The 23,320-nt window shown below is 30.2% G+C and overlaps 3 protein-coding genes across 4 annotated transcripts; 1 reads left to right on the top strand and 2 right to left on the bottom strand.

The window, feature by feature from the left end:
* Nucleotides 1-6,047: 6,047 nt before the first annotated feature.
* LOC101514575 (uncharacterized) lies at nt 6,048-8,880 on the bottom strand. The gene is made up of 6 exons (XM_004496902.4): nt 8,628-8,880; nt 8,229-8,511; nt 8,008-8,090; nt 7,455-7,818; nt 6,950-7,162; nt 6,048-6,590 (listed from the first exon to the last, which is right to left on the bottom strand). The coding sequence occupies exons 2-6, from the start codon at nt 8,409-8,411 to the stop codon at nt 6,252-6,254; spliced, it is 1,182 nt and encodes a 393-aa protein (XP_004496959.1). The 5' UTR covers nt 8,412-8,511; nt 8,628-8,880; the 3' UTR covers nt 6,048-6,251.
* Nucleotides 8,881-11,719: 2,839 nt separating this feature from the next.
* LOC101514020 (stress enhanced protein 1, chloroplastic) lies at nt 11,720-14,092 on the bottom strand. 2 transcript variants are annotated; one of them, XM_004496900.3, is made up of 4 exons: nt 13,932-14,092; nt 13,717-13,824; nt 12,629-12,804; nt 11,720-12,006 (listed from the first exon to the last, which is right to left on the bottom strand). In XM_004496900.3, the coding sequence occupies exons 1-4, from the start codon at nt 13,966-13,968 to the stop codon at nt 11,893-11,895; spliced, it is 435 nt and encodes a 144-aa protein (XP_004496957.1). In that variant the 5' UTR covers nt 13,969-14,092; the 3' UTR covers nt 11,720-11,892. The 2 variants fall into 2 exon arrangements, with proteins under 2 accessions (XP_004496957.1, XP_004496958.1); XM_004496901.3 differs by having other exon boundaries at nt 11,720-11,997.
* Nucleotides 14,093-16,498: 2,406 nt separating this feature from the next.
* LOC101513154 (sodium/proton antiporter 1) lies at nt 16,499-23,287 on the top strand. Its single transcript, XM_004496897.4, has 10 exons — nt 16,499-16,831; nt 17,504-17,680; nt 17,794-17,922; nt 20,732-20,908; nt 21,088-21,194; nt 21,381-21,501; nt 21,809-21,870; nt 21,982-22,287; nt 22,388-22,682; nt 22,770-23,287. Exons 1-10 carry the CDS (start codon nt 16,589-16,591, stop codon nt 22,887-22,889), a joined length of 1,737 nt encoding a protein of 578 aa, XP_004496954.1. The 5' UTR covers nt 16,499-16,588; the 3' UTR covers nt 22,890-23,287.
* The last annotated feature ends 33 nt before the right edge of the window (nt 23,288-23,320 follow it).

Genomic DNA, 23,320 nt, shown 5'->3' with positions numbered 1-23,320 from the left:
AGTCAGGGGCTCAGCTATCCTGTCAATCGATTGCCCAATCGATTGAATCAAGCCAGAGTTCAAAATTTCACTAAAAACCTTCAGGAAATCGATTTGGAAATCGATTGGTATTAAGTCAGGGGCTCCGTTATCCTGTCAATCGATTGCCAAATCGATTGATTCAGCCCAGGATTCTATTTTCATTAAAAATCTTCACCCCAATCGATTGCCCAATCGATTGGCTCAGTGAAAATCCTCATTTTTAGTTGTATGATTAATTGCTCATGAATCTATCCGGAATGGAGATGGGAACGTTTGACTGCAGTTACGTTAGGAGGATCTCACGGGGCGCGTGGAGATACTCAGGGTGTATAGCTTTTTGGTAGGATGATCAGATTATGATGTTGTATAGGGACTAGGTGTCCTTCTTTTTGGATTGGAGTATTTTTAGTTTGGAAAACTGTATTTATACTAATATTGTCAGTTCGACTTCTTATGTGAATGGGTTCCATGTACCATTTATGGTTGTGTAAATGTTTTGGATTTATAATTGGAGAAACTTTTCCGCTGCTTGTAAATTATAATGACTCAGTTATTTATCCAAAGGCATTTCTTTATCTATTTCTCTGTTTTATGTTTAATTACTTTCAAAAAAAAAATATACCCTCGCTTTGAAAAACGGGGTGTTACAGCTTTTGTCTGATATGGGTATCTCTTTCTGAGCCAACTCTGATGCATTGCGATAACAAGAGTGCTATTCAAATTGCTCACAACTCGGTCTTTCATGAACGCACCAAACACATTAAGATTGATTGTCATTTTACTCGTCATCATCTTCAGCATGGAACTATTACTCTACCGTTTGTTTCTTCTTCTTTACAGATTGCTGATTTATTTACAAAGATGCATTCCATTAAATATTTCCGGTTTTTAGTTGACAAACTCTCGATACTTCATGTTAATGCATCGTGAGTTTGAGGGGAGATGTTAGATAATATTATTATATATTAGTAATAAGGGTATTTTAGAGAATTCTATTCTTTTTATATATATACTCATTGTAACCCTATTAACTTCAGTTTTGGTTCATTATATCTAAAAAAAATTACATAATTTTGTTTACATGAACCATACTCATGTTTGGATGAAGGAGATAAAAAAATTACAACAAGAAGCCTCAAGATATTCAAACAAAGAGGAGAATGAATACATAAAGATATAAAATTAAAGATGCGGTCTTATTCAAGAAAAATATTTAGTCAAGGAGGAGAGTTGAAAATAATATATCTAAATAAATTTAAAATATTTTATTTAGATTTATATTTAAATATATTAGAAATTTAGAATAAGATATGATATATAACTATTCTATGTATTTATAATATGTTTAAATTTGTTCTTTATTTTAAAAATAATGAAGTTCTGTTCTGACTAAAAAATCAGTTCATCCACTTTAAATTCATATCACATTTATACAACATTACAACTTCAGGTTACTTCCAAACATGCATAACATAAAGTTGACATGTAATCTTCACCATTTATTAGTAAATATTCTGGTCATAGAAAATAAATCTTTAGGTGTTGAATTTTTTGTAAAATAACATCATTTTCTCTAAGAAAAATCATCAACCAATGAATTTATTCACTTATATTATAAGGATTGTGTTCAATAATAAACAACAAACTCATGCTTCTTTCAACTGTTAAAGAAACACTAATGGTAGTAGAAATTAAACTCACCGGAATGGGTAGAATACAACAATGACCAGGCACCACAGGTTGCCACTGTGGTAACATAAGATATGTGAAATTTGCGATGGACGCAACAAGATGCATAGGTCGATTTGGATTCTCTAAACAAAAGAGGCAACGTTCTTTATGGGTCAAGAATCGATTTGCATTCATCTTTTTTTGAATATTCCTAGAGTCATCACCTCTTGGCTTCTTTCTCCTCTTTCTGTTTTGACCATCTTCAAAGTCGTATTCATCCATCTGCCTGAGTAGAAACCTTAAATTGCTTGTCTGCATTTTATTACAACCAAGATGCATATCAGCATCATCCTCTCGTTTCTTTTGTTCAGCAGATATCCTTTGCATAGCATACCTTGAATAAAGTAAAATGTCATTGTCAAAATCATAGGTTAAGAATGCATAAACTCGTAGAAATCAATACATTTGATGCAACACATCAATCATGTTTATAAGTTTACAAAGAAATATAAGCAAGAAAATCAAAATACTCACTAAGTCATATTCTCATAATAAAAAAATCGTATTCGTCTTTTAGCAAGACATTCTCAAATAATTAAATTTATGAATGTTTTAAAAATAAAACGGTAAAATTTTGGAGGAGAGAGACGAAGGCTAGAAGAGAGATCAAGAAAGAGAAAACTAAATTAGCTTAAAGTATTTTCGTAATTCTTTAATAAGTGCATTTTAGTTATTTTATTTATAATTTTTTTTGGGCCACGGCCCACCTTTGTCCTTTCTAAGCTCCAAGCTCCGCCCCTATATATATATATATATATATATATATATATATAGAGTAAAGGAGGGCTATAATTATGAGAATATTTTATTTAAAATTTATAGATTTCATTAGTAATTTTTTTCAATCAATAATAAAATTAATTAATTTAATATTTTTTTGTAACATAGTTGATCTTAGATAAGATTTAATTAATTTGAGTTTCAAAAAGTTTATTATTCTATAAGCAATATATGCATTTGGGAAAGAATATAATTTTCTTATATAATTAAGTATATCAATTGATGTATTATTTTCTACTTATAATTTTAAGTTCCACGAGTAAATTTAATTCATTAATGTTTAATTTGTTCATATCTTTTAAAAAACGTTAAAGTTTAATGCAATTTTATTTCAATTTTTTATTATCCAAATGATTTTAATTTCTCAATATTAAATAAAAAATAAAAAATATCTTGCTTTGTAGTAAAAATACCTTTAATATGATTCAAACTATACACTGTTCATCTCATCATAAATAGTTGTATCATTATATGATATTAATTGAGTACCATCAATACAAATATCAATTTAAATAATGGTTATGCCAAAATTTGGAAATTAAAAATTTTAATAATGGTTATACTTGAAATTAAAATTCTGTTAGATGCATTTTATTATTTATCTATATATATCTATATAGTTGTTGGAAATTTAAAGAGTTTTTATAATATATTATTGGGCTAAAAATAAAAATAAAATATCATTTTTTACGAGGTTTCAGGCAGTTGAACGCGTTAGTTTTTTTTTAACAAATGTTTTTTAATATTTTAAAGTGACAACGGATCACTTTTTTTTATCTCTTTTCTTTTTATATCACCGTAAAAGTTGTCTTTGTGTATAAGCAATATCAATGTTTAACTATATCTAATGTAAACAACAAATGCTCAAAAGAAAAATGTTTTTCTTCCAAAATTAATTAAGAAATATATATCTAAGGTGAAATTTCTTTTCATTTGATCCAAGATATTATATATATATATATGGATGAGTTGTATGATGAGAGAGTTAAATTTTGATCATAATCATACATGGATGGTTAAAATTAGAAGAAAAAGTCACGTGACTTTTTTTAAGTGATCATGGTCCACTTAAATAACTTTTAATCATGATTATCCATATATAGTTGTCTAATTAAGATTTAACTCAATCTATCATATATTAAAAAGACATTAAATACATCAGTTGTGTCACTAAGAATATAATATTTTCTTACTAACGTGAATTTTTTTAATCGTATCATGTAATAAACAACCAAAATAGATATAAGCTTCATGCTGTCCTTTAAAGAGAATTAAATTGAAATTAATGTAATTTTCTCTTTGAAAACCACTAAACCACTCCATCCATTCTATAATTAGTGTTTTGCTTTACAACAATTAATAATTAATAATGTATGAATGACACTTATTTTGCAACAGACTAGTAATTCACAAAGACAAGAAAGATTGAAGGATTTTTGTTTTATAAAAACTTGTGGACGAATAAAAATAATTTACATAGTCAATTGAATGTTTCGATGCTTCACCCTTGGACTCATCAATGGTGTTGAGTTACACGTACAATAAAAAATGTTGAATTTATACTATCATTAAACTCTTATTTTTCATAAACTATATTAATTTTAATAAAATCAAATTTCTTTAAAAATATTATTCAAACTAAATGGCAAATATTTTAATGTTTGGAACGAATATTATTTTATCTCATAATCTATTCAAATTATCCCACAAACACATTTAATTTAGAAACCGTTGCCCATTTATCTCTATAAAAAAAGTTTAGACCTCTCATTTGTACACAAATTGTTAAAGTAAAACTCTTTTGATCTAATCAAAAAAATTAAATAAGTTAATAATAGTATTAAATTTGTGGATTATAAATATTTCTTTTACAATTTTATAATTCAAAAGAAAGAATTAATTAATGTTTTTAATATAATATTTTTTAATCAATTTCCTTATAGCCTTTATTATTGATTGCAAAAATATATATAAATCAATCGGAGATAAGTTAATGAAAAAAAAATTAATACGGTTGAGAATTAAAAAAAAAAACTATTATAAATAAAGACAAAAAATTCTCAAGAGGGTGAGGGAATATAAAGTATAGACTTGACTAATTCTCCATGAATTAAGGTTCAAAGGCTAACTTTCAGCAACCAGTTACTAACCTTTAGCCTATATTACAACTTTTTACAATAAAAATTTACCTCTTTGATTGCAATGTCGCAACGACATTCGTTAATTTTCAACCATATTAAATAGAATCGAAGTAAGATGTATATAAAGTCACATTATTCAAAATGTCATATTAAATATTAAAATAGAACTAAATTTCATTCACATATTTACTCGTTAATATGTCATATCATATTTCTATCATGAGTCAAGTTTAAACTTTAAATTTTTTGCCGGCCTCATGTATAATAAAATCTAACTCAATTTAACTTATTCTCACTCCTATCTCTCCTCTTCTGTATTTACTAAAAAAAATTATGCATAATATTATTGTTCTATTGAACTTACATCTCAATCTATCATATATTAAAAAGACACTAAATACATCAGTTGTGCCACTAAGAATATGATCTTTTCTTACAAAAGTGAATTTTTTTAATCGTGTCATATAATAAACAACCAAAATAGATATAAGCTTCGAGAGAAAAAAATATTTGAAGTAATTTTCTAATTAGTGCTTTTTGGATGCTGTCCTTTAAAGAGAATTAAATTGAAATTAATGTAATTTTCTCTTTGAAAAACACTCAACCACTCCATCCATTCTATAATATGTGTAGTTCTAGCGTATAGAAAATATTATGAAGTAGGTGTCGTTTTGCTTTACAACAATTAATAATGTATAAATGACACTTATTTTGCAACGGACTAGTAATTCATAAAAACAAGAAAGATTGAAGGATTTTGGTTTTATAAGTACTTGTGGACGAATAAAAATAATTTACATAGTCAATTGAATGTTGGTCTCATCAATGGTAGAGTTACACGTACAATAAAAAATGTTGAATTTATGCTATCATTAAACTCTTATTTTTCATAAACTATATTAATTTTAATAAAATCAAATTTCTTTAAAAATATTATTCAAACTAAATGGCAAATATTTTAATGTTTGGAACGAATATTATTTTATCTCATAATCTATTCAAATTATCTTACAAACACATTTAATTTAGAATCCGTTGTCCATTTATCTCTCTATAAAAAAAGTTTAGACCTCTCATTTGTACACAAATTGTTAATGTAAAACTCTTTTGATCTAATCAAAAAAATTAAATAAGTTAATAATAGTATTAAATTTGTGGATTATAAATATTTCTTTTACAATTTTATAATTCAAAAGAAAGAATTAATTAATGTTTTTAATATAGTATTTTTTTAATCAATTTCCTTATAGCCTTTATTATTGATTGCAAAAATATATATAAATCAATCGGAGATAAGTTAATGAAAAAAAAAATTAATACGGTTGAAAATTAATAAAAACTATTATAAATAAAGACAAAAAATTCTCAAGAGGGTGAGGGAATATAAAGTAGACTTTACTAATTCTCCATGAAATTAAGGTTCAAAGGCTAATTTTCAGCAACCAGCTACTAAAAATTTAGCCTATATTTACAACATTTTACAATAAAAATTTACCTCTTTGATTGCAATGTCCCAACGACATTCGTTAGCGGTCTCCTTAAACAAAAAGCAACCAATTTTTCTAACAAAATATGTTGTTAAGATGTTTCATGTAGCTGCTTTGTCCAGTCAAAATGTTCCCACTCTTTAGAAAAGCTAGCAACAGCTTGCTTTTGCACCTCCACTGTCTCGTATCTCCGACGTCTATGCATGTCTTCCTCGGCCAAATGAAGCATGCCTCTAATGACATTCAAGCCAAGACTACTCTTAAACTCCTTTTCATCATCGATAACATGAACAAAACCTTTGTTTAGACCAAATTCTACATGAAAATATGGGAAGTGCTCCGGAATTGAATTGCGCAAACCCTTTTGACTCGTATCAATGAGTTTTTTAGCGTTGTGTTGGCTCCACTCATCTTCTGCTTCATCAATTGCCTGCGATTGAAGTCAATTTAAAACAGCCGGTGAGTAGAACGAAAAGTGCAATCAACAACCAAGCATCATTTTAACAAACATGTTCAGATTCTGGAGGTTTGCTTTTAAGTTTTACTCATCACGTGTTCACACCCATCCAAAGAACATATAAAATAAGGGTTGTGCAAATAAACTTATAAGCTGAATGGAACTACACCCGAAAAATACATAATTCCAGCATCTTTCCACAAGCATGATTCACACAATTCAAGTCATCTAACCTAAAGTGTACACAGTTATATACATATCAATTATTCACACAAGCATAATCATACCCCTTCACATAACACAATAATCTAACAAGAATTTTGATATCTGACCTTCTTAAAGTATAAAGGAGCCTCTTTAGCAATATCTTGGGGTAAAGGAATGCACTCAACCATACAATGGCGCCGTTGTTGTGCCAATTCCATCACAGTTTCAAGAAATACTACTTCCTTATCTTGCTTTGCAAACATCATAATAAGGCATTTCTTGAAGTTTCGAATTTCTACCCACACATTATCATCCACGGTTCTTGTAGCCGGTTCATGCTGCCATATTAACGATAAATAAAAGTTGCAAATGTATGAGTCAGTGAAATAAAAATTAAAAATAATGAAGTTGACATGTAATCTTCACCATTTATTAGTAAATATTCAAGCCATAGAAAATAAATCTTTAGGTGTTGAATCTTTTGTAAAATAACATCATTTTCTATAAGAAAAATCAACCAATGAATTCATTCACACTTATATTATAGGGATTGTGTTCAATAATAAACAACAAGCTCATGCTTCTTTCAACTGTTAAAGAAACACTAATGGTAGTATAAATTAAACTCACCGGAATAGGTAGAATACAACAATGACCAGGCACCACAGGTTGCCACGGTGGTAACATAAGATATGTGAAATTTGCGATGGACACAACAAGATGCATAGGTCGATTTGGATTCTCCAAACAAAAGAGGCAACGTTCTTTCTGTGTCAAGAATCGATTTGCATTCATCTTTTTTTGAATATTCCTGGAGTCATCACCTCCTGGCTTCTTTCTCCTCTTTCTGTTTTGACCATCTTCAAAGTCGTATTCATCATCTGTCTGAGTAGAAACCTTAAATTGCTTGTTCTGCATTATATTACAAGCAAGATGCATATCAGCATCATACTCTCCTTTCTTTTGTTCAGCAGATATCCTCTGCATAGCATACCTTGAATAAAGTAAAATGTCATTGTCAAAATCATAGGTTAAGAATGCATAAACTCGTAGAAATCAATACACTTGATGCAACACATCAATCATGTTTATGAGTTTACAAAGAAATATAAGCAAGAAAATCAAAGACAATAAGTCGGACTATGTTTTGCTTCAATACACGAAATTCAAGATAGAAAAATACCTTCTAGAACTTCCCTCGGTTCTTGATCTAGTTGTATGATCTTCTTGGTTTCCCTCCTTTGTGTTTAATACCTTTGCTTCTTCCTGCCCACCAAAACAAGAACAAAAAGCGTACAATTGAATCAAAATAATCATGAAGCTAGAAGGATATGCTTTTTGTAGACAATATATTGAGAGATAGAGACACAGTCTAGAAAAGAGCGCGAAGTCTCTCCGGCTTACCAACAGTTTCTGAGCTTCTTCATTCTTTCCTTTCAAACGAAGTTGCATAGCCTTTGCTGCCAACTGGTTTGCACTCATCTTATTCTTCACTACTACATTTATTTCACCAGTTGTGTTTACATCTGAAGAAACCTTTTGCTTTTTTCGCCAAGATAAAGAATCTTGAACTTTAGGTACTTCCATTTTAGAATCTTGTGAATTTCCTTTCGGATAGTCGTCTTATCAGAATCTTGTAATTTTTTTTGGTTAGCCCTCTGTCTATAGATGAGCCGAGCTGGGGCAGCTGTTTCAGGATAGGTAAAACTCAACAAAAGAGAACACAAAACTAACACAGGAGCAACGAACTAAGAAAAATTGAAATCAAAACGAACTAACTAACAGAGGAGCAACGATTCGAACCTTTTGAACAAAGCAGCAACGCGATCTGGAGACAGATGAAGTTGCGGCGAACAGAGAGGCGAGGCGAGGAGGCAGTCAGGCAGAGGAGACCAACAGCGAGTAGAGGAGCGATACTTGATCTGGCAGAGGCGGCAGCGGTGGTTGTGATTCGTGGGAGAGAGAGGAAGACCGGAAGAGAAAGAGAAAACTGAGTATTTATAGTTTTTTTGATAGTTTTAGTTATTTTAGTTATAGTTTTTTTAGAGAGGAAGACCGGAAGAGAAAGAGAAAACTGAGTATGCAGAGGCGGCCTTTTAGTTATTTTATTTATAGTTTTTTTTGGGCCCGGCCCACCTTTGTCCATAGAGAGGATCTTGAATCCTTTTTCATAATTAGGGTGACTTTTGCACTCAAAAAAATATATTTGTTTCAAAACCTATATTATTTTTTATTTTTAATATATTTACTTTTTGATTATTAATATGAACACTAAAATAGTTTAACATTAGATTTTTTTATAGTAAAAAATCAACTATTAATAATGATGAATAATTATTTAATAAAATAGTTATTTTTTTTAATTGTGATTCTTTTAAATAGGTCTGTAGAAAACCTTAAATAATATTATTGTTAAACGAATTGAATAATATCAAACATCGACTAGTTTATTAGTTATAAACGACTATCAGTTTTTAATCAATTTATCATAGTATCATTACTTCCCAATCCCACAATATTACTCTGGTTTATTAGTTATACCCATTCATAAATATTATATGCATAATTTTAATATAATATATTTCACTTTTTTAAGTTATACATTTTACATAATATATATAAAATTATTGTACAATTTAATTATTATGAAAGATAAAAAGTAATTTTTTTTTCTTTTTCTTAAAAAGAAAAACCAAAAAAGCAACGAACACAAAAATTTTCAACTTTCAAGACAAGGGCTTTTAGAGCTAAATGACATGCATTAGATTGTTTTTACATCTAAGATTTTACACACACAAAAAAAGTGAGATATTTTATTTGTACATAATATATTATATATAATTCTGCTTTTACAAATAAAAATAAAAATAGACAAACAAAAATTATCGGTTGTATCACAAGTTAATATTCATACTTAGATATGGAAATAAGATAAAAGCAACAACAATAGACAAAGATAATGAAAAATTCAATTTAATTTATAACCAACCACAAATATCTGATCTTTTATGCGTTACACAAGGATATATAACTAAACGTTGATCTTTATTTACAAGAGGATAAATAACCATAATTGAAAACTAGTTTTCATGTGTTACATGAAATATGCTCATGTATTACACAAAAATGTAAAAACTATAACCAAAAACTATTTATATTTTCTAAAGATGTAAGGTTATAACTAAAAATTGTTTCTTTATGTATTTCATGAAGATGAAACTCTAGATGATTGGTTGTTTCTCTTCTTCTTCTTTCTTCCTCTTTTCATTGTTAACAGAATCTTAATAGTGCGACTACAATATATGGTGACTGTGTTGTGATCTTACACTACCCGATTTTGCTGTTATTGCAGAGGTGAAAGATGTTGCTTCCTAGACTACCTAAAAAACTATTGTTAAGGTAGAATCTTTTTTCTTTTGGCTACATTTAGTGGTTATTTAACTGTATTCTACAACTTATTGCAAATCATTGATTGACAATTGATTTTGAAATGTCATTCTCGTTTACTTAAAACAAAATTACTTTTGTTTTCGTATTTTAAATTTGTATTTATTTTAAATTGTTTACAAAGATAAATTGTTTACGGAGAATGCATATTCAAAAACCATGAAAATAACGTTTTGATGTTTTCAGAATTTCCTAGATGTTGAATCTGTTTCCAAAAACTGTAAACGAAAATGGAGAGGGAAATATTGAATTTACATTCAATCATATTTATTTGTTGAAGTTTTTTTTTTTTGTCAATGAAATTTCATTCGGAGTATAACTTATGTTAAAAGTATTCACTGGAACTGACCCACATCACCCGTAGTAACAAAGCAAATTGGAAAAATTTCCCAACACACCACCTATTGAACCAAGCTACACAAAGCTGTTTAACATAACCAAGACTAAAAAGTAAACTAAAGCTACCAACAAAACACCCGACAAGATAAAGGAGCTAGTAGCAAAAAGAGTTACTTGCATGCAACATTTAGAAGTTTCGCCAAATTAATAACGACCAACAAATTGTGCAGTAGTATATGACACAGATCTATAGCAAATCTTTTGACTCTTTGGTATTCACGGCCGAGGTAGGGAGAGAGAGCCTCCAAAGAGAAGGAGGGAGCCTCCATAGAGGAAGAGAGGATGACCTCCATGATAGAGGGAATGGAGCTCTAACAATTTGGAGAAGATAACGATGCCTACCATGGTGAGAATGCTAGAGAGAAGAGAGAGTTTATCTCTCTAGAATTAGGGCCTGTCGTTCTATTTGTTGAAGTAAAAATGAAAATAAGAAACCTGGAATGGAAAGTAAACGGGCCTTGTCTTGTTTCCAGACATGCTGAATACCCATCATAAGTGAATAACTATAACTTTATGTTACTTGAAAAATTCCCACGAGTCAAGAGCAATCCAAACCAGAACATACTAATTATCTTGAATATTTGTACACAAATCTTTAGTGAGAATGTCCTCGTGACTGAGTTTTTATACTAGCTGGACATAGGTTCTTTTAGATATGTATGTCACTCATATTTTATGTGCAAAACACGAATGTTAGTGTTGATTTTCTGAAGATGCTGTTTCCTGTCAGAAGAAGACCAAACAACAAAGGCTGCATAAAAAATTGAAAGCATATAACCTTTCTTCACTTAGAGTCCCTTCCAGAGTTGAAGGCACCACACATAAAGTCAGAAACCATGTCATGAAGATAACTTCATCCTTAATTGTACATCTAGACAGAAATTAGTGAGTATTTCCTATCATAATTCAATAATTCTTTGAAAAGATGTAAGATCATACTTTACTCCCTCATGTGTAAACTACACATGAGAGGATCTATTCCCCGTATGCAATGCGCTAACATAATATAATATAAAAAATAAATGATGCCAATTCGGAAAGTTGACGTATGAATATAATTAATGCTTCCATTACTTTAACCTTTCAGTATTAATATTGATGACAATTCTTTTCACCAAGACAAATATTACAACAAAATAGTGATGAAAATGTTACTTGAAAAATGAAATTTCAATTTGAAACTACAGAATTTACAACAAATAAGACCAGCCTAAATATGTGATCAGTTTTCTGACGCTGACTGAAAGATGAAAACTGCCGTCAAGACACCCACCAGTGCTGTTACGGCTAGGGCAACTGTTGGCAGTGGACTTGAGACTCCAAAGTTCTGCAAAATCTAAGTACAAGGTTATTGCTATTCTTTTGCAATTCTGCTAATAATTACTAGAATGGATTATAGAAGAGGTTGAGATAGACATAAAAAGCATCAAAACTTAATAAAGTTTGTTCCGTAAGTGCAGCTCATATGGTAAAGACAGCAGGGACATTTGATACGTTGGGGTGTGGGTTTGAACACCCACTACCCCTCTTCTTTACATTTAGTGTGTGAGTTTCGCCACTAAACTCTTTGAAACCTAGCTGCGGTTTCAGTGGGTTGTAAGCTCGCATTCACTTTGAAAGATTCAACTTACTTTAGATGCATCAAAAGCTAGTTATATGAGAACCTATATGCTTAACCAAAAACTCAATAGCTTAAAAGATCACTAACAGATACATAGCTTAATTTTACAACTAGATTACCATAACCGTTATAAAGTAAAGGAGAGAGTAAGATTACCATATTGCAGATAAAATATCAAAGCAAACTTTTGATAGATGAGGGCGATATAAAGAAAAACAAGAGCCAAATATTTGATGGAAATTATAATTTGTTTCATGGTTCAAAAGATGGAGACAAATTATTGCAGTCTAAGTCATGCATAAAGTAAGTCAAAATTTACTGTATGGTGTAAACATACCTCTAGGAGTCCCTTTCCGGTAGCAATTTCAACAGAAAGGGCTACTGCAAAACCAATCATGGCTCCCCGGCCTAGCCATACATCCAAACCGTTCCCTCCCTTGGTGTTCTGCTCACATCTTATCGAAACTGGCATTGCTTTGCATGCGGTCTTCCTTTCATGGTTTCTCCGAATGACTAGAGACAATTCAAACAATACTTAGCTTCCTAACTGGGATCTTATCGACTAACAGGTCAAACTTAAATCTCAAGCATACAAGCCATACAACAAAAACAACATCTTGTTCGGTACAATCAATTATATGAACCAAACGATGTGATAGCAGTATAATATCCAAATGTGAACAAACCCAAATTAAATGAGTGTCGTTTAAGATTGTTTGCAAGAACCGAGCAAAGATAATAGTGAAAAACCAAACGAAAAAAAAAAATGTATCAATCAAGACAAAGAATACAGCCGTATTGAAAGATTATGACAAAAATTCAGCAGCAATATTTTCAGATAGTGTCAGCATTAATTGGCAATACCATTTCTCAAAGTTGCTTCAAATTAATTAACTAGCACACAGTCTTCACTTGTTGGATCTATCTAAAGTAAGAAGCTTTAACTTACTACACAAATAATTTTTTCCTAAATAAGAGTGCCAGATTTTGTGATGTAATGGAAAATATGCTGTAGAAAAAATCAATATATAATCTAAACAGAATAACTAATTAGTAGCAAAGGAAGCTATGGCCTATAAAATAAAATGAACGAACTTGTTTTATTTTCAATTTGAAGCCAATATTATCTATAGTATCAAATGCTAAGTTACCAAAGCATTCAATTTTTTAAATGAAAGGGTAGGAATTTTATTTTTTAACTCTGGGGTTCCTAGGAGAATGAAACTCTGGTAATCCAAAGTTCATCCAGAATGTAAGTAAAGTCTGACGAATAATTATTATTGCTATAATTAATCTGGATAAACTATCAAATGCAACAGCAATATTCACCATATCAAATAGAATATGATCAGAATTAAGAAGTAACAACCCCTTTCAGATTAAAAAGAAATGATAATAATTAATAAGAAGAATTAGAAATATTACCAAGTGGAGAACCAGTGGCGAAGGATGCTCGAGCAGGAAGCAAAGTGGGTTTAAGAAATTGAGCAGAGGCAGGGTAAGGGTATTTAGTTGAGGCGAAAACACGTGTATCTGCAACAACAAAGTTAGTTTAATTGAGTACTAGAAAAACGGAAATTGAGAATTGAGAATGTTTGTGGTAATGGTGTGCAACATAGAAAAAGAAAGAGATGAGTTACCGCAAAGGGAAACGGAAAGAGATTGAGCAAGTGCCATGGATGCTGCTGAAGTTATTAACAATCAAATTGCTTGCAATCCTTTATTCTTTATTATCTCTTTCTAATTTCTTTTCAACAAGTGATGATGAAATGAAACCATGGCCATTCATATTTCTGACTCATCGTATGTACACGTGGCTTATCGACTGTTTTTCTTTACAAGATCGTAATATATCTTTTAGGAAGAGGCCAACAAATGTCACACTTTTTAAGGACTCTTGAAAAAACTATATTTTATTATTACCATATTAGAAAAAGTGTTTTTTCTTTGGAGTTAGAGAAAATATACTATACTTAAATTTATATATATATAATATAAATATATGTATAATCAAATTAATTTATTCTGAATAACAATATTGTTTATTAATCAAATTATTCAAGCTTTTATTATGTTCTTTATTATCAAAAAATAAATCCATTCTATTAGGACAACGGTAAAAAGATACTAGTAAAGTAATAATAAAAAGTTTATGTTAGTTTTTAAATCATTTGCAAGTTGGTTGTAATAATCAATTGTGATTTATATATAAATAGTATCACGTTTCTATTATAATTAACAATGTTTTTTGTTAAATCAACATAGTTTTTTTTTATATTTAGTATTAGTATTTTGTATATTTTATTATTATATTTATTTATTTTTACAAATAATTACATATGTCTGCATTTATATCATAATACAAATTTTTTTAATATCTATTGCAGATATTTTGTGTGTGTATTCAATAGCTATGGATTCAATTATTATTTTTAATTTTGTGTACATAAATTTATTAATAGTGTTTGTCACTTCATTTACAAACACACAAAATCTTCAACTTATGTAAAAGAACAAATTATATAAATCGAATATGTCTATAGTTAATAATACTACCTTGATCTTTAAATATAAAATCTTGTTAATTAAATTATGAGTATTTAAAAAGTGAATAATAATATTAGATTTGTTAAAAATTGATATTATTTTTATATAGAGAAAAAAATACTTAATATTTTATTATAATATTTATTGTTGATTGCAAATAAAAATACAAATTGATTAACAAGATAATTTCATGTCATAAAATAATTGTCACAATTGAAAATTTCATACAAATTAATAAGAGATGATAGATGAATTAAATGGAACAATATCAATTATTAATTTATTTTTATTATTATAGAGTAGAGAATAATAACTTAAAAATAATATACACATAATTAATTAAATGGTACAATTAAAAATAAAAATGACATTAAGAACAAAAATACTTATACAAATATGATAATTATTTTAAGATAAATTAAATATTAATAAAAAATTAATTAATGCAGTTGAAAAATTTATCTTTTTTTACAAAACTACAGAAAAAATTATCAAAAGTGTTGTATTTAAGGACAAAGATACTAGTTTAATATGTAATCACTTTAATTACATTGAGGTATAAATTTTGTTTCTGTCGACTATGAAAGATACTATCGGTTATCATACTTACCTAAAAAAATAATATTTTGACATAATACAATTTATGTTTGTTTATCTAAAAAAATTAAGTTTGTTCAAAAAGTTTCTTTTTAATAACCGACAAATAATTTTGTGACACGTGTTCAGATGTAAGTAATAACAACGGCTCCAAATACTGTCAAAAATGAATCCTATAAGCAATAGCTAGTACATATATTTACAAAAGAATCTAATGTTTGATATAATGTAAAAGATATATTGGAATGTTAATTCCTTAGGTTAAAATCAGAATATAACGTAATTTTAGTCTTGACAATAAATCAAAACCATCAATATCAAAGATATTTCGTCATGGATTATTTATATAAGTTTGAAATAAATTTGGTATTAAATAACCTCAACTGTTTAACAGAAAGTGAAGATGACGAAAAAATAATAATTAAAAAAGATAAAACACAAGTGATAACATTTTATAATATATTGATTAAAAACATTTTATAACATATATAAATAAAATAAATAAACACAACATTTCATTTTTAAAAATATTAAATATAACTAATACACACAATTTACTGAAGCATTCAACGATTATATTATTAAATTTTATTTACTCCTATTAAATGATTCAATCCTAAAAATTAAATGGTTATATTTAATTTTATCAATTAGATTTAAAAATATAGTAGTTAATTTTACCTAAAAATATATATAATAGTTAAAAAAATTGAAAACTTAAAAGGTCTGTGATTTTATTGGCTTTACACATAATCTACATATATTTCATTAATCACATTAGTGATTTAAGAATAATATTTTGTATTTAATAACTAATGAGATATATATCTAAAGATGATTAACCGTATGTATTTTAGTAATTAATAAAGTAATTTATTTTGTTAATAACACAATTCCTTTTATGTGTTACAAAAGTGTTGTTATTATTATTTATAAAAAAAATTAATTTAGCAAAAAGTGTTTTTTTTCTTACATTTTTTTTTTACAAAGATGATTAAAGAGTTATTCGAAAAAATAAAAATGGTTTACAACTCTTTATTTTCTTGTTATGAATTAATGAATTAACTAATAATTCTCTTTCTCAAATGATATCATAGTTTTGTGAAGAACACCATCCATTCCAGTGTTGTTGTTAGATACAGTCACTAGAATAATGGCTGCTACGTTTTCAATCGGGACACACTTTTCCATGTTCCATCATTCGCGGAATTCTAGAATTTCATCTAATGGCTTCTTCACCTTGGAACCCTTCGTTGCTTCTTCTTCTTCTTGTAGACTCAGATTCGGAGTTCCTAATCCCAGGTTACTTCGTAATAATGTATTGGCACGCGCTGAAGATAAAGCCAGAGATTCTTCTTCGTTTCAGCCTCCACAAAGTTCTCAGCAACAGTTCCAGGTTCTTCTTTCTTCTTCTCTTTTACCATTCACCAATTCTAAGAATGCCCTTTTAATTGTTCTGTTTGTTTATTTATGAATTTTTATCTTTGATGCTACTTTCCATGTTAAGGGTTAAAGGGTACCTATGTAATCCAGGAAAGATTATAAATTTGCGCTAAATTAATTGAATTCATTGGAAATTGCCTTATTGCTTATTACGTTTTTTTTAAGGCAACTCTATCATTTGTAACAGAAATGAAATTGATGGAATGAGGTCTAGTAACAATGTAAGATCAAAAGGTTAATTTTGACGATTAAGTTAGTGAATGTTTGGATTCACTTATGAGAGCTAAAAATGATTCTGAAACCTTAAAATTGATTTTGGTATATTGATGAATTATTGATTGAAACTGATTTTACTTCTAGAATTGATGCTAACTTAAAGCTAGGATTTGTAGTTTACACTCAAATTTATTGTTCAACTCGGTTGCAGGTGAATATATCCAAATGTAAATCATTTTGTCTTTAACTCACTTTTAACTAAAAATCAATTTTTAAAATTCAACCCTGTCAAAATCAATTTGCGCCATTGTAATGTTTGCCTTAGTAGTTAGTACTTAAAAGAAGTTGCAAAATTTGCTTCTCATATGCTAATGCTCGCACTGCACATCAATTCAAAAATGGCAAACAGGACTTGACATCAGAATCTGGAACTTGTGATCCTCTCTGTTCAGTTGATGAAACAAGCTCACAGGATTTTGAAGACAACTACCAGCCCAAGACTGATTTGCTCAAAGCTGTTGCAATATTTGCAGCCGCTGCAACTGGGACAATTGCTATTAACCATTCTTGGGTGGCTGCTAATCAGGTCCATTAATATCACTTTACATGGTTTTCACAATCAAGTACATGCATTTGCAAAACATCTCCAAATATGCTTTATTCTGAAAGTTGGTAGTTCTATGTGATATCTCACTGCAGGATCTTGCTATGGCATTGCTATTTGTAATAGGATATGCAGGCATCATATTTGAAGAATCACTAGCCTTCAACAAAAGTGGAGTAGGACTATTGATGGCTGTAAGCTTATGGGTGATACGTAGTATTGGGGTAAAGATCTATCTTTAATTGTTTTGACTTTTGAGAATTGCAGTTAATTCTTGATTGGTTAGAGCTTTATGGTAGCGTAACTCTTGTTTGGTTTTAACTTTATGGTAGTGTTTGGCAAATGGGTTAGAACTTAGAACAGTAAAAGAACAACTCTATGTTTGGTGTATATTAATAGAAAACTAAAACAGTATAAAAGGTAGAAAAGGATATGTAGCCATTCACAAGGATTAAAATAAGATAGTTTCTATGTATCTGATACCACTGCATTCAAATTTTTGTTGCGGTTTTGTTTAATTTAGTATCTTTGCAAAAGATATGTAGCCATTGACTCGGATAGGAATATGGCAGTTTTTATGTATCTGATACTTTTGTTTAATTTAGTGTATTATAATTATAAACATTTTTATTTAGAAGATATAAAAAAATTATTAATTTTGATTAATGACAAACATTTATCAAATATATAATTATATATGTTTCACCAATTTCTTTAACGACTCACTTGCAAACAAACAACATGAAGAAATTATAATTAGTTGATTATAATTGTTTACGTGTGTAAACAAGAAATACAATGATATCAAACATTATGAGAGAATAATACATTGTTCAAAAATATTCAAATATCATTTGTCCTAGTTGTATTTTCTCGGGGTGAATATTCATGGGAAAAGAGCCTTTTCATTCAGACCCATTTACTCCACCTCAAGTCCTTGTGGTGCCTTAGGGGATTTAGGTCTTACTAGGTGCACGAACATGCCATCTATCTATCATACAGGTCACAATCACTTCATCTTGTCTTAAGACTAACTAGGTGTGGTGATGCACCACCTATTTTGGGTAACTGAATGTACGGATGTCACTCGTACATAGATGAGTTGTATAAGTTGAATATCACATTTTTTTATGTACTGTATTGCATTCACTTAGAATGTAATGGGTTCAATCCAAACACTATATTGGACTGTTGTTATTCCTCTTGTTTTGAATAGTTTGTCCAATCGCTTCACCCTATCTGAGGACTAACTAGGTGCGGTGATGCACCACCTATTTTGGGTAACTGGATGTACGAATGTCACTATGTCACTCGTACAAAGATGAGTTGTATAAGTTGAATATCACGTTTTTTTATGTATTGAGTTGCATTCACTTAGATTGTAATGGGTTCAATCCAAACATTATATTGGATCGTCGTTGCTCCTTCTTGTTTTGGATAGTTTGTCTAGTCGACAAAGCGACAAACTCTTTAGGGCATAAGCGTTTTGGATTCTTCAGATCTTCAAGTGTGGCTGAGTGGAGGAGTCCATAAGTCTTCAAGTGTGATCGAGTGGAGAATTTCACACATTTGACCTAGTGGAATAGTCTACAAGCCTTATCATGTTGGATTATTCACATCTTCAAGAGTGACTGAGTGGAGGAGTCCACAAGTCTTCAAGTGTGACCGAGTGGAGAATTCCACACATCTTCAAGTGTGACCCATCAGAAGAGTCTACAAACCTTATGTTCTTGGATCTCAATTCAAAGTAAAACATAACTCTAAAGAATTAAAACCCAACATTCAATACACAAAAATATAATTTTTGTCCTCCCCATAAACATGAGGCTCACAACTCATTTATTTTTCAGACAAAATTTTGTTTCAAAATTTCTTTAATGTGTACTTGATTCCTTTAAGTTTACAAACAATAAGTCATTTGATACATAATGCACAAGAAGGTCTATGGTGTTCAAAACTGGACAACTTATTGTTTGTTGACTTGTGATCTTATTTAAGGTATCAATACTTCTTTAACTTCAGTAAAGTTTCTGCTCAAAACATTGAGAAATAAGTCTAATTTCAATCTCAAACAAAAGTCATTCAAAAAAGATGAATACACTTAAAGTTATGATAAAACACCAAACATAATCAAATCGATATTCACACTTTCAATGCCAAAATACACATGTTACATCATCAAGTATTAGCATGCAAGAAAATTTAAATGTTTGGCTCTCTATCTTCAAGATAAGTCATTGTCATGATGAATTTTAAGGAAGAAAATTTATTTAATTTACTTTCCTGATTCTAACCTCTTAAATATAAAATGTCATAGATCCCTAAAGTTATTTCCTCTAGTTCATTTTTAAAAATTTAACAAATCAACAATAGAACATTATCAAACTCAAAATCCTACTATTTTTAAAGATTGGTCCCAACATTCTTCAGAACATAAAGTTTTGAACCTTTATGTCTACTAAAGACATGCCCATAAAAATGTGTTAGGAATTAATTCTGTGAGGAAAGTCTATCTCAAAATCAAACTATTAGATGGAAAAATTTCATGATTTAAGTGCCACATTGAACATCTTGTTCTACTCAATGTAAAACTCTTAACATTGTTATATTTTTTTAGAGTCGATCTCTACGACGATTTTCACTCTATCAACATTGATCCAATGATAGCCTTTTTCATTTTTGACAATTTCGTCCACATACGACGGAGTACCTTAATCCAATTTATATGTAGCATTTTCCATGAACAATTCTCAATGAAAGCATCAAATTGATAGTATGATCTTTTTCTATCAAGACTATGAAGCTATGGAAATTATGGTTCTAAAATAAGAAACGGGGAGAATAGGGAGAAACTGAATAACAAAATAAAACAAACATTTATCTTTATTAATTGATTTCTAATAACAAAACTATACAATGCTTATATATCTTTACACGTATGTCTAAATTTTGATGTCATTTGTTTCTCCCTCGAGCATTTGATTGAATTTTCTACCGCCATTTACTTTTATTTTCTATATTGATTGTCTGTAGGCTCCATCAACTGATATAGCTGTTTCAGAGCTATCACACGCATCTGCTGAAGTCAGTGAAATAGTGTTCTTCTTGCTTGGAGCAATGACCATTGTTGAGATAGTTGACGCTCATCAAGGATTTAAGATAGTTACCGACAATATAAAAACCCGAAACCCGCGCCTTCTCCTTTGGGTGGTAAGTGCTTTCACCGTTTTGTCTATGCACTTTTGTCATACTAAGAATGCTTCTTAGTGAACTCTTTTCAAATTGAAATTTCTTGGAAACTTGACAACATTAGTCATCAAACATTACAGCTTTGTCAATTCTAAATCCTCTCAATCATGGAATTTGACAAGTTAAAGTTGAATATGCAGGTTGGATTTATTACATTTTTTCTCAGTTCAGTTCTGGACAACCTTACTTCCACCATTGTCATGGTTTCTTTGTTGCGGAAATTAGTACCTCCATCAGAGTATCGCAAGTATGTGTGTCGATATGTTGTTAACTTTCTGTGTAATTTTTCCCCCCGCATGTTTAAGTAAAATAGCACAATAATGATTACATGGGGACATTCAGTGAAATGTTCCAAGCTTTTTCATTTAAGTTGAAATCAGCATTACTACACCCTATGAAATCCTCAAGAAGTTGCTTTGGATTCTATTAACAGGATTCTTGGAGCTGTTGTTGTAATAGCAGCAAATGCGGGTGGTGCATGGACTCCTATTGGTGACGTTACCACTACTATGCTGTGGATACATGGGCAAATAACCACAGTGCAAACAATGAAGGTTATCTCTTGGAAAATTGTTCCATGTGATACATCTATTTGGATTGTGGTTTTTTTTCACCTGAAACTACAGTGATTTATACTTATAGTCGTATAAATGTATAATGTATTTAGCACTAGTGTCTAGCGACATCCTAAAATATTATTTTGATATATTGATGAAACATATATAATTTAAAGCCCTAAATTAAGATTTCCTTGGTCAAATTCATGCTGTAACTTGGCATTGATTGTATGAAAACCCCAATTCAACTTAGTGCAATACAAAATATAAAATGTATCCATAATTGTATTTTCTTTATTTTCAGGGTTTGTTTCTGCCTTCTGCCATTTCTCTAGCTGTTCCACTGGCTCTGATGTCCTTGACTAGGTACTATTGTATTTCAAAAATCAACCAGGAAAGCTGATTTGAATAGTGAAACTTAGCTTAACATATTATAAATTTATAATTTATGATGATGCTGGTTTTTATTCTGTTCAGTGAAGTTAATGGCAAGGGGCAGGATTCTTCGAATGTCTTGGCATCTGAACAGATGGCTCCTCGAGGACAGCTTGTTTTCTCGGTGGGTTTAGGAGCTTTGATTTTTGTTCCTGTGTTCAAAGCCCTCACTGGTTTGCCTCCGTACATGGGGATGTTGCTTGGACTTGGCGTGCTTTGGATACTTACCGACGCTATCCATTATGGTGAATCTGAAAAGAGACAGAAGCTTAAAGTGCCACAGGCTCTATCAAGGATTGACACTCAAGGAGCACTATTTTTCCTAGGAATTCTATTATCTGTTAGCAGGTAATAAGGAAATAAATTTTAATTTTTCTGCCCTAGTAAACTTCGGACAACAGCCACATGTTTTTCAATCCACACTCAAAATGGTGATGTTTTTTTGCAGCTTGGAGGCAGCAGGGATTCTTCGCGAAATAGCAAATTACCTCGATGCTCATGTCCAAAATAGTGAACTAATTGCGAGTGCTATTGGAGTAATATCTGCACTCATAGACAATGTTCCATTGGTTGCTGCAACAATGGGAATGTACGACGTCACTTCTTTCCCTCAAGATTCCGAGTTCTGGCAATTGGTTGCATTTTGTGCCGGTACTGGTGGATCCATGTTGGTTATTGGCTCGGCTGCTGGAGTTGCATTCATGGGGATGGAAAAAGTGGACTTCGTTTGGTACTTAAAAAAGGTATTTCCTACTGTTCACCCGATATTATTAATCCGATAGAATAGAATAGCGTGATCGTGACCGTGGCCGTTTAATCCCTTTGTGCAGGTTAGTGGCTTTGCTTTTGCAGGTTACGCCGCTGGTATTGCTGCGTATTTAGCCGTTCATAACCTCAACATCTCTTTACCAACAACTCTAGCGGAGGTTCCTTTTCTTTCTGGTTCTTAGATAGAGAATTCAGGCTTCAATTGATTCAATTGTCATGGCATCAAAGTCAGGTATACAAGTCAACTTAGGTGCAAGTTGCCAGAGGTCATGGTTTTTGTCATGACAAGAGGTTCCTATATATACTTCTGTATAGGGAGCATATTAGTTAAGGATTTGAGAGGTGAAATAAGCTCATATTGGCCATCCATTTAATGAAATGTAAGAATGAACGGCCAAAATTAATTCATCTTACACTCTCAGATCGGTTATAGATTATAAAATGGCTTCCTATGGTGAGGACCATAGTACATGTGATGCATGAGATATTAGTAATAGAATGGAATTTAAGTTGTTTTTCTATGTTTATAGAAATGTTTCAAACAAATATTCATTGTCAAATAAAATCACAAGTTCTATAATGACTTGAAAAACTGTTCATTACTCTACAAATT

The sequence above is a fragment of the Cicer arietinum genome, chromosome 4, assembly GCF_000331145.2.
Source record: "Cicer arietinum cultivar CDC Frontier isolate Library 1 chromosome 4, Cicar.CDCFrontier_v2.0, whole genome shotgun sequence".
Taxonomy (NCBI): domain Eukaryota; kingdom Viridiplantae; phylum Streptophyta; class Magnoliopsida; order Fabales; family Fabaceae; genus Cicer; species Cicer arietinum.
Note: the sequence above shows the minus strand (reverse complement) of the source record. Positions and strands in the feature narration are given on the sequence as shown.

Coding starts and splice junctions, on each gene's coding strand:
- LOC101514575 (XM_004496902.4), bottom strand. CDS start 8,411: ATGGAAGTACCTAAAGTTCAAGATTCTTTATCTTGGCGAAAAAAGCAA. Junction 7,819..8,007: donor ACCGAGGGAAGTTCTAGAAG/GTATTTTTCTAT, acceptor ACTTTATTCAAG/GTATGCTATGCAGAGGATAT. Junction 7,163..7,454: donor GTTGTATTCTACCTATTCCG/GTGAGTTTAATT, acceptor TTAATATGGCAG/CATGAACCGGCTACAAGAAC.
- LOC101514020 (XM_004496900.3), bottom strand. CDS start 13,968: ATGGCACTTGCTCAATCTCTTTCCGTTTCCCTTTGCG. Junction 13,825..13,931: donor TCTTTCCGTTTCCCTTTGCG/GTAACTCATCTC, acceptor TTGTTGTTGCAG/ATACACGTGTTTTCGCCTCA. Junction 12,805..13,716: donor CGCCACTGGTTCTCCACTTG/GTAATATTTCTA, acceptor AATTGTCTCTAG/TCATTCGGAGAAACCATGAA.
- LOC101513154 (XM_004496897.4), top strand. CDS start 16,589: ATGGCTGCTACGTTTTCAATCGGGACACACTTTTCCATGTTCCATCAT. Junction 17,681..17,793: donor CTTGGGTGGCTGCTAATCAG/GTCCATTAATAT, acceptor ATCTCACTGCAG/GATCTTGCTATGGCATTGCT. Junction 22,683..22,769: donor TCGTTTGGTACTTAAAAAAG/GTATTTCCTACT, acceptor CCCTTTGTGCAG/GTTAGTGGCTTTGCTTTTGC.